Source organism: Nannobrachium achirus (genome assembly GCF_963921795.1).
Source record: "Nannobrachium achirus genome assembly, chromosome: 1".
Taxonomy (NCBI): Eukaryota; Metazoa; Chordata; class Actinopteri; order Myctophiformes; family Myctophidae; genus Nannobrachium; species Nannobrachium achirus.
The window spans coordinates 55,012,924-55,029,913 of NC_137810.1; the positions used below are offsets into that span (position 1 = coordinate 55,012,924).

General features: G+C 44.1%; 1 protein-coding gene across 1 annotated transcript in view; it reads left to right on the plus strand.

Annotated features, from left to right (window-relative positions):
* Positions 1-14,182, plus strand: part of LOC308293792 (mitochondrial coenzyme A transporter SLC25A42-like) — a 29,973-nt gene extending 15,791 nt beyond the window's left edge. Inside the window, exons 7-8 of the mRNA XM_080736422.1 lie at positions 9,528-9,679; positions 10,331-14,182. Coding sequence (XP_080592548.1) covers positions 9,528-9,679; positions 10,331-10,656 — 478 coding nt within the window. The 3' untranslated portion in view covers positions 10,657-14,182. The remainder of the gene's footprint in view (positions 1-9,527; positions 9,680-10,330) is intronic.
* The last annotated feature ends 2,808 nt before the right edge of the window (positions 14,183-16,990 follow it).

A 16,990-nucleotide genomic window follows, 5' to 3' on the forward strand; every position in this document is an offset into this window, starting at 1 on the left:
TTGGGCCATGGGCCACCGGGACAAAGCAACCTGTTTGTTCAGCTGCCGGTAATCGACGGTAATACGCCATTTCCCGTTAGATTTCTTCAGGACAGGCCAAAGGGGTGAGTTATAGGTACTATTGCAGTAGCGTACGATGCTTTTGTCCGTCATCGACTCCAAGGTCTGATGAACTTGTTCGTACGACGCAAGGGGAATCTTGTATTGACGCACGAAAGATGGCTTAGCGTTGGGGTCGGTCGGAATCCTCACCGTGTGAAGAGAAGTGAGACCACAATCCAGAGAATCTTTAGCGAAAACGCTGCCGTGCTTGTACAAGATACGCTTGAACTCGGCGATCACCGCGGGATCATCAGATGCGTCCGCCAACGGCATCATTTGCTGCAACTCTGCTGTGAACCCAACATAAGGTTCAGAAGAGTTTGGGGGCGGATCCATAGATGGCGTTGCGATGGTTTCACCCGGAGGGACCACTTCACCCAAGGTCAAGTCATAGATGACCATGTTGTCGTCATCCTGCATCTCAACCCTGCCAACTGATTCCTGGTCAATGGGTAATTGGGAGATAATGGATATCGCCCCCCTGGGCCGTGTCCGTACCAGATTCTCGCTCGTGCCGTCCGAGTGGAGGTTAGGTGGGAGCTTGCCAATAACCGGAATCGTTAGGTTGAAGTCGTAGAAGTCGGCACTGATCATCAGACCTAAACTTGAACCTCTATACAGAGTGACATCCAACTTCGAGTGATTCGTTACCAGCAGGAACGCTGTTCTACCCACCATCTCCAACAGTGGAGTAGTCTTACAGGACAAACCCTGAAGAGAGAACTCCGGGTCCGGTTGAAAGAAGACAAGGGAGTCAGCGAGTTCCTGCCCAGGTCTGATGTTCAACCTCACAGGGACATCGGACATGCGAGCAGGGATTACGGCCTTGCGTTCGGAGATTGCACCGCACACCTGGGGAATAGTTTGACCGGCCAGAATTTGACGGGTCGTAAGAGAAGTTTCGTCGACCACGATGGGCGCAAATGCCCAGAGAACGTTGTTGAGTATGTCTATCGTCACGGCCAGTCGGACTAATAGATCAGCACCCACAAATGCGTTCTGCGAGAGTCCCGGGACGACCAGGAAAGCGTGGTTCAAGACATGGCCTCCCCAAGACAAAGCAAGAGAGCAAACGCCAACGGCGCGGGTGGTAGTCGGTTGGGGCGTCCCCAAGGGGAAGCGCAAACTTTTCCTCTGCAGCGTGAGTGAGGAATTAGCCTCTTGGAGCAGGGCGAAGTTTTCCACACTAATGGCGGACCATTCCGACCACAAAGCGAGTGCCACATTGGTGCACAGTTTGCCCTCTAGAGTAATTCCTTCGGATATCTGGGGGCAAAATCTCTCTGGGTCCACTGAGATCTCCAGGGTGCACAGGAATGCCTGTCGTTGGCGAAGGAGTTCTTGATCACCGGGGGGTCTCGTGGGTTTGTCCATATCATGATCCTCTATCAGAGAAACGCACGCCGTTTCTTGATAAGGGGTAAGATCAAACGGGTCAGGCACTCGAAGTTCCGAAGAAATGGTCAAGCCATTTTCCCTCAGGTCAATGATGGGCTGGAGACGGTAAAGCAAGTCGCGACCCATAAGGAGGGGCACATTTTCCAGGACCGACACATAAATCGGATGTATCATTTCCATGGGTCCGATCTGTACGTGGCATAGAGCCACGTTCTCCAGCCTTGTGCTAGCATTGGCATAAGGGAGTATGTTGACGGGATGGTAACAGAGCTTGATTTCTCTGTTAGTGCGCCTCGCTTCGTTTTGTAAGATTCTGAAAAGGCTTCCAGACATTAGGGAGATATCCGCTGCGGTATCTATCAGGGCCTCGTGAGTGACGTTGCGTTCCAGCGTCACTGTCAAGAACAATTTCCTGTGAAGGCCTCGTTGCAAAACCTCAGTCAACAGCCGCCTAGGTCCCGGAGTCCTAAAGGTCTCTGGATCCGAAACAGCGGATAAGGGTCGTTGCTGGATGGTAAGAACGGTACAGCCTTCCTCCTCCGGTAATGTATCGACATTACTGGGATCGGGCCCACCGTGTGTGAGTCGCAGCACTTCAAAAGAGTTAGAAGTTTCTTCACCCACGGTGTATAGGACAGGAGGTGTGTCTGGGGGCGCATTTACGCCCAATGTCACCGTTTCTGTCAACTCCGGCCGGCTCTGTTCGATTGGGAAAGGTTTGTCACCGATACTTACCGTTAAACACATTACGTCCTTCTCGGGGTCTTTCTCTTTCTTACCTTGATCCTCATCGGATTTAGGCTTAGGCGTAGCCTTTTTGGTCCCCTTTTTCGGCCTCTTTCCGCGATTAAGCTTACCTGTTCTCACAGCCACGCTGCGAGCCTCTGCAAGTATTTTATTCAGTGTTGCCACGTCAATGCTTACTGAGTTGCTGTCGCTCTTCGGAGCTGGGCGCTCTTCTTTAGCGGGATGGGGCGAGAGGTTCCTTACCTTCAGTGACTTAGGTTCGTCTGACGGTACGTCATTGAAGCGAAGTTTACGATACGGGCTTTGGCTACGTTCCCGATAGCGGTTGTCTTGCGAGAAAGAGCGATCCCGTTCAGCCGAAGAAGATCGATTCCGATTCCATGAGGAGGTCGGTTTGTCTCTCCTGCGGTCTCGATCGCCGTCTTCTCGGCTTTTCTGAGAAGATTGCTCATCCTGTGAAAACTTGGGTTTAGGACGGTTGGAGTAACCACCTTCCAATTCCAAATCGAACATTTCCCTGTCAGGTCCGCTCGTAGGGCGTTCCCTCTCGAAAGCCATGCGGGCAAGGGCCTTGAGGTCATGAGCAGACGTTACTCTGGGCATTGTACCAAGCGGTATCTGCCTCCTCACGGCGGGTAGTAAATGGTCCATGAACAGAGTTTTAAACTCTACAGACTCCTCCAAACCCGGTTCGTTACGGTCTCCGAAGAAAGCCATTCTCATCCTCTCGTAGTACAGATTCACCGGTTCATTCTTTTTCTGATGAATCGCTACGGCGGCGCTGATTCCGCTCTGAACGCGATAATCCGTGTACTCCTCAATGAGCACACGTCGGAGAGTTTCCCAGTCATTGCGAACCCTCGCCGATTGACGTTTAATAAAATCGCGTACTTTCTGGGCGGACGTGTACCGGACCATTCTTAGTATGGTCCCTATATCGACTTGACCGTGCATATTGAGATGTTCCTCAATATCGTCCAAGTAAGACACCACTTGCAAAGAGTGCGGTGAGCCTGGGTCGAAAAAGATCTTCAAATGGGTCGCTGCCGAGATCAACTGTGGAGTGGGTATGGAAAGCACTCGGTCTTGTGTATTCGGACCGTAAGCTTGGCCAGGGGGCCATCCATCTCCACCGCGTGGGTGGCCTCGGGTCCTAGCATCGGGGTATACACCCTGATGTGCGTCGGCGGCAGTTGACCTGCCACTGAGACCTGGGCGATCCACCGGGGCGGTGCCTCCGTATTGATCAGTGTCCGGATGTCTGCCAGTGGCGGTCGACCTGCCACCTTGAATGGGGCCGTCAAAGTCTTGGGCATTGCGCCCATAAGACGAAGCGTTGCCGCCGTACGGATAAGGGTCCGGATTCACGAAAGTGACATTCGTCCTGTCGCCTCTAGTGGAGGGGTCCAGAACTGAGACATTACGTCTGAAAGATGAAATGTTGTCACCATGGGGAGAAATACTTGGATGCAAGTTAGTGACAGTCGATCTGCTACCTTGACCAGGAAGAAACGATGAGTCGGTGCCTTGACCGTCAGTAACGCGATCAGAGAGCCCTGACTGAGTGTGCGAGCGAGAAGATTGTCCCCTGTTCGGGGAGCTCTGTGCCGGAGGCAATTGATCCCCACGATTAAACTGTACCAAGTTTAGGTCGCCAGCCGGCAGGCTGCCAACGGGGGAGACGCTTAATGGTCCCGCTGTGCGGCCAGTCAAAACGTCTAATCTCAATTTCGTTACCTCAGCCCTTACCTTGACGGCTTCTTCTTGCCATTCAAAGCGAGATTTTTCCTTCGCTGCGATCACTTTGTCATACTCGATTCTCTCACTGTCAAAAGTAGCTATTGTGCGTTGCTGCCTTTGCATTTCGTGGTCTCTATTCTGTAATAAGGTTTTAAGCTCTTGTTTGTCCGTTACCACTCGTAAAAGCTTATCACTTAGCTCATCTTTTACAGTTGTTAGGCTAGTGATTTGCTTTACATAACTGATCCTTTGTTGGCTGTTTTGATCAGCCTCCTGACGGAGTCGCTCATTGTCAAGTTCCAAGGCTTGTATCGCTTGTGACTTGTCTTCGACTGGGGAATCAGAGCGTTCGCTCGGAGTACTCACCTCCACCACCTGGAGATCTTCGTTTTCCTGTTTCAGTTGCCTAACATTTCTCTTTGCTTCTCTGAGCTCGACCTCCATCAATTGGTATTTTGATTTAAGATCGGCCATTTCTGCCTGAGTGTTAGTTAGTTCGGTTCTTGCTTCTACAAGTTTGTTCTGAAAATGGGCAATTTGATCATCTTTCGTGGTATCAGTGGTTCTGTCACGGTTTTTCTCATCAATTAGCTGTTGTAAGGCCACGTCTTTTGCGGTTCTCTCCAATTCAAGGTCATGGGCTTGTGTTCTTATTGTTTTAACATCTAAAGCTCTTAACCAAGCTAAATTCCCGAGTAACAAGCCAGCACAATCAAGTCTGGCTTTACTACTTTTTGTTTTTAAAGCTTCATGATTCTTACCGATATCTTGGAGATTATCGTACATTTGAGGGTGTGAGTGACCTTCGTTTTCAGGAATCATGGAGTAGGGGATGTCAGTGTCTGTGACGATGTTCTTAACGAGACCCACAAAAGAATCCATTGTTGCTATAAATAGTTGAGGTTCAGTTCAACTATGTTAAATTGCAATGCCAGGGGTGTAAGTCTGAGGGCTTGGAATCAGATAAACAAAACCCAGGGGTTTTATATATGCGTTTGATTTGAAATTATCCTTTAATTCTCAATTAATGAAAGGGCCTAAACTTTCGTGTTTCATCCAAGGAGTGGTGTCCAAAATTGTAATCGTGCAGCTAAAGGCTGCTTACTTTAGTCCTATTAATTAAATTAATAAATGATATGACTGAAGGGATTTCAAGTGACACAAAAACTTTTTTTTATAAACAAAATTAATTGAAGTTTTTAAATTTTAATTAAAAAAACAATTATTCTTTAGTTGGATGACGCATAAAAGCTTCGAATCCTTAAGCTTCTCCAGTGAGAATGGTATTCCACAAATGTTGATGACAAAACACAACTTAATTAATTGCTTCTATGAATTAAGTTAGATTAAAGTAAATTAAACCAACCTATTTATCCAGTAGCTAGGACCCTGTTTGTTTGATCTTACTAAATCAGTTTTAGTAATCACTCAATCAGTGTGTCAGCCATAGAAAGTAGTCAGTCCTTTTATTTGTAGAATATCAAAATCACTCTGAAAAGGATAGGGGATTGGAATAATAAACAAAGAAAACGTTCTAGAAACACAGCTCAGTTTCACCTTGGTAGATTATAGATGTGTGGGCCTGTAACCATTAGTGAACTATAGTTAAAGTTGACTTAGGTTAAAATGCCGAAATGAGATCGCTATGACCGCAGAGGCGCTCTTATGAAAGAGTGGGCAAAAGGGCTTTAAAATACCTCGGGAGGTAGTAGTACTGGACTTCCCCCAGGAGAGGGAGACAGTAGTACTGAAAGAGGAGGTGCCCCTTTAGAGGAGGCGGACCGCGCACGTAAACGTGGGGCGGGCGGGGGTATTGCGTTTACCAGGGGGCGTGGGAAACCACACCCCGAATTCAAAATGGCGCTGGTTCAAGAAAACAGACTAGATCGGTCTATTCAGCTTGGAGCGTTTGAAAGACAGGCTTTAACGCACCCCGCGCATGCATGCACGCGCGCACGAGTATGCACACACACACACACACACACACACACACACACGGCCACGGAGCCAAAGCTACGTGTAGAGAGAAACTCTGATGTTTTTTTTAGAATTGTTGTGGGGTTTATTTTAAGGCACAACGTTCCTTTCACTTGCTTTTTAGCAGAGTATTTAGATACACGCTTTTCCTATTTAAAATAATTCCCCCCCCATACACAACGAATTGTTATGGGGATGCTGAAAGGAGAACACAATCCTAAAGATTCTCCTCTGTTGAAATACATAAAGGGCTACTGTTATTCAGTCAAAATTATTTGCCAGGCGAAAGACTCATTTCAAATTAATTAAAAATGAGAGGTCGCGAACATAACAGCCACTATGCTTAAACCAGGGTAAAAGTTTAAAATATAGCTAATATTATAATGGATTACCGCTGCTTTTCAGGTGCTTTCAACTCACCCCAAAGTTTGTATAATGTTCTGCGAATTATTCCAATTGTGGCCACAATTAAAAATCCTCACAGGACATAGATACGTTAGGAAGACAATGCTGCGTCTACCGCGCTTCGAATCCAAGTTATTTGATGACGGCCAGCGTCACAAATGATGTGATTCAAATGCGCAGTACGCACAACATTAATTACGTTATATTATGAATCAAAAATAAAACAACACCGAGACATCAACTTCATGTCCCATCTGGGGTGCCAATTCTGTAGGCTATAAGAGCTAATACTGTGTCCTAATACAGTATTTAAGAGCAATTATGCAGAATGAAGGGGTGATGTTCAAGAAGATATGATGATGATCATATGGTTCGTGAAAATCAACTCCTCTTCACACTCAATTAAGTGTGGGTTCTTTTAATGAAGTAGTAATGTTTCGGTTGCTTCACAAATCAATTCACAATATACAGTAATAAAGGAATGTCCAGATATGATTTTAAAATTATCTCATGTCAACTTATTTATTGAAAAATCATAAATGGTGTGCACAACATTTTTAAGCAAAACTTGCTGTCATGCGAGGAGAACATAGGATAACGTCTTAGAATCGTTTTAATCTACTTACAAATACGTAAGTGCATTAAAATGATTATCAGTCCAGCTAATTTAAGCGACTATACTGTGGTGTGTGAACCACGTGGGAGGTAATAAGATCGGTAGGTCAGACCTCTCCAAGATATGCTTTTAGATAAAAGTATATTAGATCTTAGACTACAGACGTTATTCTATATCCAACCAAGTGAGATATTATCAAAGCTTTATTGATTATATCGTAGATAGTCACTAGAAAAAGGTGGCGAGAATCGCGTGTCCCGTCATGGTTATTTTTCAAAAACTACAGCTTTGCGTTCAGCCTGTAGCAATTAATATCTCAAACTAGACGCGATCATGTGTCGCATGCTTGTTTAACATACAATTAATAACCATGAAAAGAGACCCATTCCTCGCAAAACAAAATATGTAAAACTTTGTAAAACGTTTAGAAACAGACTAACTAAATACTTTGCAAAGAAGAGTTCTATTGCAATATAACGCTCTCGTTCGGTACATTTAGAAGTTAGTTAGTTTTTACTCTGCTTTACAAGATTACAATGAACAAATAAAAGAGATAATACTGATTGATTACGTTCAGACTGGATGCTCGGTCATAGAAAAATAAAAGAAAGGAAATGAGAAGAGAAAGTAGCGTTACTGTATTGCTTAAGGCTAAGTCAATTCAAATGCTAAACCTTCGTCCCATATAAATGAGGGAATTCCCTATGTAAGCGAGTTATCCACAAAACCATTGTGCGACCACATTACAATGCATTTTGAATCAAAAGCTTACCGTGGGAACAGGGAAAATCAAAGAAATGAAAAATAAAACGAAAAAGCTGCTGAAACTGAATGTTGCTCTTACAGTGTATTTACAAAAAGGTGTAAAATGCTCATGTGATTATGTCTCTTACTCAAAAATGAGACGATCATGTCCTATGTTCGTTTGGCTCCAAAACGAACGCATGATCTCCATCAGTTAACAGTAGGCCTATATCACACAGGTCATCTGCCCTCCGTCTATGGGTTGCGCGGAGCTTGGTATATTTTGCGACCGTCTCGTCGCTATGGTCATCGGGAAGCCTACGTTATTTCGGGCACATAGAGCATATATGGAAAACACAATATTTTCAGACAAAGGAAAGAAGGCGTCGCTCTTCACTTGTTTTAGCGCCATCAGATAAGGTGTTTTCGTGTGTGTGGACTGGTGTGACATTTTGTTAATGTTCCGCTTAGTTGAAAAGTTCACGGGGGAGAAGTCTTCCCCCCCCTGGTGTTCTGGTCACACTCGTAAACACAGTCGTTTGAAGTGCAAGCGATGAGCTAGCCCTTTTGCCTGTCTCGGCCAAAGGTGGCTGCTTTCTGTTTATTCATGGGCAGGAAGGGGCAACCTCTGCGTAGTGTCCTTCCTCCCCCCCCTGCTGCTAGCACCGAATCTGCCGACACCAATTTCCATCGGAATGTGTGTGTCGGCACTTTCACCATTGAGCTATAGGCCAGCACCTCCGGCCTTGTCGCTACACGATCGATCATCAGTATATTTTGGATTCATGTCAATTTGTGTTCTCAGATATTTAACCACTTGAGCCGTCATTACATAATAAACTTGACCTTTCACTCTGTACTTAGTCTGCTCTTTTTCCCCTTTACACCAAAGCTCTTTGCCGAAAATAGCCGATCTACAAGCTCACGGGTCCATGCTCAAGCTCCCTCAGCCCTATGTTCCCTCAGCCTTATGTTCCCTCAGCCTTATGTTCCCTCAACCCTATGTTCCCTCAGCCTTATGTTCCCTCAGCCCTATGTTCCCTCAGCCCTATGTTCCCTCATCCCAAAATAGGACCCTATGTTCCCTCAGCCCTATGTTCCCTCAGACCAAAAATCTCAGTCCCCCATGGCATTGTTTCCGACGTCTCATTGTTCTGACGCCCCATTCGTCCGATGATTGTGAATGCTAACCTAGTGAATGCTAACCTGGTGAATGCTAACCTGCCGACGCTGTTGAATACTAACCTGGTGAATACTAACCTGGTGAATGCTGACCTGCCAACGCTGGTGTATGCTAATCCGTGAATTCTGACCTGCCGACACTGGTGAATGCTAACCTTTTGAATGCTGGTGAATGCTAACCTTGTGAATGCTGACCTGCCGATGCTGGTGAATGCTAACCTGGTGAATGTTAACCTGAAGAATGCTAACTCTTTATATGCCCATACATGGAGATCCCTGATGTCATCATTATTAAGGCCATATCTGTGAATGCATGGGTAACAGGGATCTCCATATATGGGTAACTGGTCCACATAGGGTTGAGGGAACATAGGGCTGAGGGAGCTTGAGGATGACCCCCAAGCGCACAACGCCTCGCAGCGCTTGTGAGCTTGTAGATCTGCTATTTTTGGCTAAAGTTCTCAGAATATGGACGCTAGGGTTCAAGTGGTTAATATAAAAAAGGAGAAAATCAGTCAAAGATTTGTAAGACCCCAGTAGTAACTCTGAGGACCCCCTAGGGGTCCCGGACCCCCTGTTGAAGACCCATGTTCTAAATAATGTATTTCCCCCACAGGTACAGTAATATCCTGCATGTATTTGTGCGAATCTCCCAAGAAGAGGGTGTGAAGACCCTTTACAGAGGCTTTGTCCCCACCATCCTGGGAGTGATTCCATATGCAGGCATCACATTCTTCACCTACGAGACCCTGAAAAAACTACACGCAGGTACAGTATGTTTGCACACAGTGTTGGTCTTGTGAAATGCCTTGAAATTTTTAATTCTTACTATACACCAGGGGGTTTTCAAACCTTTTTGACTCAGGGTACCCCTGTAAATAACCTTTTCATCCACGGCACCCTTGAGTTACACTGTTACTTTTTAGAATCTTACATCATATTGGAGAAATATCCGTTTCCATCAGAACTGACTGAAAATAACGTTATACTTGACGTTTAACCACTTAAACCCTATCATGCCTATTCCTGGGGGAAGGTTCACCAAAAATAGCCGATCTACAAGCTCACAACGCGTCACAACGTGACGCGTTGTGAGCTTGTAGATCTTCTATTTTTGGTGAAGAGAGTTGTCGTAGATGGAAAAATAACTCATCAAGTACAGTGCAAAGCATGTCCGTTTCATTAACATAGTGAAGTGATATTGATGAATTCCAAATATTATCAAATGATCTCGCGGCACCCCTGGACTGGCATCACGGCACCCCAGGGTGCCCCGTCACCCACTTTGAAAACCCCTGCTATAATCACCCCAAAGAGGAGATTATTCAATTGAACGATTGCAGGTATATCTTTAGTGATTGCAACTGATTGCCAATGTCTTCGCCTGTCCTCCTTTCTCCTGCCACCATTCTTTTCTAGACAAGACAAAGAGGTCCCAACCATACCCACACGAGCGACTGGCTTTTGGAGCGTGCGCCGGCCTGATTGGGCAGTCGGCTTCTTACCCGTTGGACGTGGTTCGCCGGCGTATGCAGACGGCCGGCGTCACTGGATCGTCCTGTGGCACGATTCTGTCCACTATGACTGAGATAGTGACAAAGGAGGGCATAATACGTGGACTCTACAAGGGCCTCAGTATGAACTGGATTAAGGGACCCGTTTGCGTGGGGGTCAGCTTCACTACGTTTGATCTCGCACACGACCTCCTGCACAAATTGCGCCAGATGGGCTTCTTCACCCACTGAAACCAGCAGAGGGCGCCAGAGGAACAGAAAACCCCATGTGAGCCCCTTGTGTCTTATCATATCAGTTGAGTCATTCATGGAGGGACGGTCACTGCAGGGGTGTTTTTGCTGCACTGTTTCTACAGCAGGGGTCTTCAACAGGGGGTCCTCCAAAGTTAACTACAGGGGGTCCTCCAAACCTTTGTGAGATGGAAATATGTTTCTCCTTTCTTTATATTAACCACTTGAACCCTAGCTTCCATATTCTGAGAACGTTAGCCAAAAATAGCAGATCTACAAGCTCGTAGATTGGCTATTTTCGGCAAAGAGGTTTGGTGTAGAGGGGGGAAAAAGAGCTGACTAAGTACAGAGTGAAAGGTCTAGTTTATTAACAATTTTGCTGCCATTTTAAACATAGCTGTAGTAAGCAGCTGCCAAATTGTCCTTACCTTTTAACGTGGGCACGCGCACGCATCGTGCACAATCTGTGCGCGACTCATCTAGTAGACGTGTAGACTCGGTGACAGCTTTCGAATAAAAAAACCCCCATTGAAATAGACATATCCGTTGCCACGCTGTATCCCTGCTTATCCGCCAGTGTTTACATGAAAAAACATTGAAAAAAGCCAGCTGTGCGCTATGGTAACACGTGGACACGTTCGCGCACAAAACGCACGATATGTGCGGGGATCATAATCCAGGCGTGTAGAGACTGGATCAAAGTTTCCAAACGCAAAAATCGGATCGAAAAACTAGCTTTCCATCGCCGAGTAGCTTCCTCTTCTGTTACAATGTAAACCAACGGAGGCGGGACTATGGCCCAGGCGCAGACCGGATACGGAAAGCTAGATCCGGTCCAGACCGGAAATGACCGGATACAGTTAGGGGGGCGGGCCTAAAGAGCCAGAATCAGCGAAAATCAGCGATAATACTTTTAATCCTTTCATAATGATTAAAGCTAATTAAACTTCCGGGATCGACGGGCATGGCACCGCGGTACAGCGGGAAATCTCCGGTTTCGACGGGGATCGCAGCGACGCAGAGTATGAGTTAAGTATTGATGGCTCAAGTTGTTAAATATCTGAAAACACAAATTGACATGAATGACATGAATTGACAAACAATGAAATGAGTCAAATGAGTCAAACAATGAAACTATATGGAATCTGGGGGTCCCTGCTTCATCTTTCTCTCAACTACGGGGTCTTTGGCCTGAAGACGTTGAAGACCCCTGTTCTACAGGATACATTGGACTGGGTGTGCATGGACAGTGGGGTCAGGGGTCTATAATATAGACCCCTGACATAGGGGTGGGCGATATGGAAAAATACAATATCACGATATTTTTCCAAGCTGTATCACCATACATGATTTTATCACGATTCTTTTTCGCGTTGGTTTTTATGGTTATTTTTCAAGTTACTTGACAAAAACTAGACTCTCTGGGTTCCTTTTGGGAGGTCTAAATTGAACTTTACAAGTATGTATAGTATACTGTCAGAGTTAAGTGGAGACCTTGACATTTTAAAGTTTGAGAACTGATGATTTAGACCAAAATGCAGGTTTAAATTGAATTCTACAATGATTCTCTGTATTAACGATTAAACAGGATTTTTATAAGGCTTCCCTCATTGTATCACGATGTATACGATACCTCTGAAAAGGCATATCGTGGAGACGTATCGTCTCAACGATAATTATCACCATATCGCCCACCCCTACCCTGACATTATGTTAAGTACACAGACGTACAGCTTCTGCAATGTCCATCAACACACAGCCGGGTTTCACACTAATCGTTGTGTGTACGGATGGAAAAAATAAGACTTTCAGACTGGCTTCAGATTGTTCAATGTTCAAGAGGCTCTTGACTTCAAACGAAGTCGCTTTAAAATAATCGTACACTTACACTAATTCAATTCATGGAAAGAGTAAAATGTGTGGATTCTGTGGAAGATGTCACAAATGGTTCCATGATCGATCCGGGAAGTTTCGTGTTGCGTTAGCCACTTAAAACTAACGTAAGTTGTTTTGAAATAACAGTGCAATTACACTAATTGAACCGATGAAAAGTGTAAATGTGGATTCTGCGCAAGATGTCAGAAATGTTTCCATGATAGATCCTGGACGTGTTGTGTTGCATCAACCACTTAAGCCGTTCTTTATACTTCGTACAATGGTGTTGCACGAAATTAACAAAGACACCCGATTCACTAGCTTATAATGCATTTCAGATGCAGAGCGATGGGTTGAGCTTAGTTGTAGATTGGCTATTTTCAAAACCTTTGTGTAGATCGGCTCTACATGCCCCAAATGGGGACACCAGGTTGAAAGTGGTTAATGAGTCAATGCACCTGCCTTTAGTGTAACTGTATGAGCAGCTGATCAAAAAGTGTATTATCATATATTGCCGCTTTTGATCTTTTTGATTATTATAATAGTCTAGTGAGCTTTTGGATTTAACATTTAGTCAGTAACCTGATGTATCTTTCTGTGAGAAACGGTGATCGCGCACTGCTCCCATTTTGCTTTATTGTATACGACGCACAAAGATGAATGAAAGGAAAGTGTTTTAATTTTCCATTTTGATCAAAGATGCCAAGGAGGAATGAATTGAAATGATTGTAGGTCAGGGATCTTGTGTCAGCAGGGCTGCGGAGGTACTGTTGTACAATATTAATCCAACATGTTTGTCTTATGTGTGTCCACTATTTGAGAAATGTACATGTCGGAGAGTTTGTATATATATTGAGATACGGTTTGTATTTCTCACTTCTATTGTTGTACCAGTGGTTCTCAACCTTTTCAGGCCGCGACCCCCGGCCCAAAATAATCATATTTTAACTGGGGACCACCCACCCTACAAGCACTAAGAGTTGAGCCATTACATTTTGTATAACACGGTTCTATTGTGAAAATAGCAGATCTACATGCTCACAACACCTCGCAACGCGAGGCATTGTGAGCATGTAGATCTGCTATTTTCAAAATTTCTGCCTCTAATATTTGACAATTTGGCCAATGTTTAATTTGTCATTTCAGAGGTATTAAAAAGTCCTTAAATTGACACTTTAGAAATGTGCAGATACCCTCTATCCACTTAAACTTTCTGTTAGTTTGTTTTTTTACTTTTGAGTGAGAAAACAATGTTTCACATTAAGTTAATCATCTGGGGTCTCCCCAAAATAATGTTGGGTCCCCTCTTTGGGTCCCGACCCACAGGTTGAGAACCACTGTTGTAGAGAGCATATCCATGATATTCATGATGTTTTTGCTTGCCGGGCACTGTCCACCTGAAGATCTTGACATGCCAAAGCTCTCACTTCAGCCATTCAAAGTATTAACAATCATGCTTTCAATGTCAATCTAAATGTCAAAATACAATATTTCTAATGACGGATCTGTTTGCTTTAATAGTGCTGCTTTAAGCAAATTGACAATTTGCTGTAATAAAGATGTTTTATCACTACATTCAACTGTGAATTAATTCGTCCACTTGAGGGAGCCAAGTGATCGCAAAGCGGTACAGCACCACATTATTGCTTGCTTTAGGACATGTAGTACAAATACAAACAAATTGACTTAAATGAAAAAAGTGTGTGTGTGTGTGTGTGTGCGCGCGTGCGCGTGCGTGCCTGTGCACGTATGTATGTATGTATGCTTGCATATATATAGATTATAGATATTGATTGATTGAATATTTTATTAGACAAAAATTAAGTGTATACAAGTATAGTCAGAACAAAAAAAATGTACAGTACAAGAACAGTTAAACTCCCTGCCTAAAAGATATCTCCTATTCTATCCTATATTAAAATACCAGGGTCCAAAATATAAAAGTAAAATACCGGTAAGCGTGGAGCTGTGTTTATTTCAAATGTGAACTTGAAGAAAATGTTTTTCTATTGATTACTCATGCTATAGAGACTTAAGTTCAGTTGCATTCCTAAGACAAAAATGTGATTATAGTAAATGTATCCCCATTGATTCCGTATGGGGACCCAAATGCATGGTACTGGATGGGGTAAGTTTACTATAATCATTTTTTTTGTCTTAGGAATGCGACAAAAACCCAAGAATATTATTGAACTCAGGTCTCCACGGCATGAGTAATCAATAGGGGGAAAAAAGTCATTTTAGGGGTGAACTACTCCTTTAAATAACATATGATCAGCTGTGATATAGAAATCAAGAAATGATTTAATGTTTGAATGCACTTGCTTGTTGAGCTCTACCTGTCCTGTCTGCTTATAGTGTCAGTAGATGGCAGCAGTGAGCAGCTGCTTGGGTCAAGCTCTGTGTGCAAGCAGAGCCATTATGCAGGTTAGTTAGGTCTCAGAACACCCCATGCCCTGAACTTGACCTCTGCTAGCTTCTCACCAGAGGCAGTTTTACTGCCATTTCCTTCACATTCCATCAACTTTCTATGCACTGTAATGACAGTCATTAACTTCATAATTCTACAAATGTGTTGTGTTTTTGGTGCATGTTTATTCATTGCTGAATGATTATTCATTTATTATAATACACACATGTATCGTTTTTATATCATTTTCTTTTAGGTACACTAACATTATGATCTCATTTTGACATTGTGACGAAGTAAGTATTCTCTATAACTTTCCTGTATGGCTGGCTATTACACATTTGGTTATGAAAACCCCAAACTAATAAATATGAGTATATCCCATACATTAACTTAAAATACAAATTCCCTCTGAATATTTAAATACATTCTTGTTCGAGCCATGAGCACCCATATACAGTATGTTTGACTCTGTTTTTAATTAATTAAAAAAAAGTGTTTGGTATAAAGGATTCTCACCAAAGCACATGAAATAAGAGAACAAGGCTTATTTTCTCATCCTGTTTCTGAATCCATGTCCGTTTCTGCGCATGAACTCTGAGATAAATAAATCAGTAGCAGTGCATGATACAGTGATGATCCAAATGTAACAGGATATAATGTGGTTACATTTGTGCATTCTCAGAGTTGTGGTACACACCCACCCACCCAATTCAATTCAATTCAATTCAAAGGAGCTTTATTGGCATGAGAAAACATGTTTACATTGCCAAAGCAAGTTTCAAAATATAATAAAAACAGTTGAAAATGGGGAACATATATACAGTTGGAGGGGGTACAGCATTGTGTAAACAGATTTTGTCGTTATGTAAAGTATATACTATATACAGGGTATGAAGCTTTTTGGAACAAATAGCATTTATTTTTCTCAATACGATTTCCATAGTATACAAAGAAAAGAAAAGGAAAAAAAAAGCCTCAAATTTAAAACTTGTTTGAAGGTAGCAGCTCTGTTTATACTGTATGTGCAGTAGGTCTGGATGCCATTCAATGGTTTGTAGTCCTTAGGGTGGTTGTGTTTCTAGCCTTCTTTTATCGCAACAGTTCACAAATCTTGCTGCTGTGTTCGCACATTGTTGTATTTCTCCCAGTAGGTATGGGAGTTACCACCACCACCACCAAGCCCTCTTTCTCAGCAGTGGTGGTGGTGAGGGTGTTAGCCTGTGACTTACTGACTGATGGAAGGATGGAGACACCGTGCCCTCTCTCTCTCTCTCTGCCTCCAACTGTCCCCGCGTCTCTCCTCCCCTCCCCTCCGCCCTTGACCTTGACTATGAATTGTGGGAGAGAGCCTTGGCTGCCACCCTACAGTGAGCAGCCACCCAGCCTGGTATATGCGACAATCCAAACAATACCATTGGGCAGAGGAGCGATAGCATGGGCGGAGGGGAGGGCGGGGGCCCCAAGAAGAGGAGGAGGAGGCAGGGGCGTCGCACCAAACGCTGGGCCCTGGGTACAAGGATTCACTGCGGGGGCCCCCATGAATGTTCTTCCTAGGGGGAGGAGGTTTAACCCATTTAGACTGGGAACGTGTTACTTTGTGCTTCAACTATTGAAAAATAGCAGATATACAAGCTCGCAGAGAGTGCCGCGCTGCGAGCTTGTAGATCTGCTATTTTTGAAAAATCGTGAAAAGTCTTTGAATATTTTGAAAAACCTATGTTTCCATGCCAGTGGTGCTCAATCCTTTTCATGTCAAGGACCCCCAAAATGATATGTATTTGGCCACGGACCCCCATCTCAAAATATTTAGTTCCAGGGACCCCCCCCCCCCCCCCCCCCCCCCCCAGAGGCAAAATCTGAGTTACAATTATGTTCGCTTAAAAAATACATATATTTGCACACATTTTCACGAGATAGCGCTGTGAGCTTGTATATCTGCTATTCTTCAATAGCTAAAGTATAAAATAATTCCAGGCCCCTCCACCTTGGGCCCTGGTAACTCAGTCCCACTTTTCCCCCCCTTGTGACGCCCCTGGGAGGAGAAGG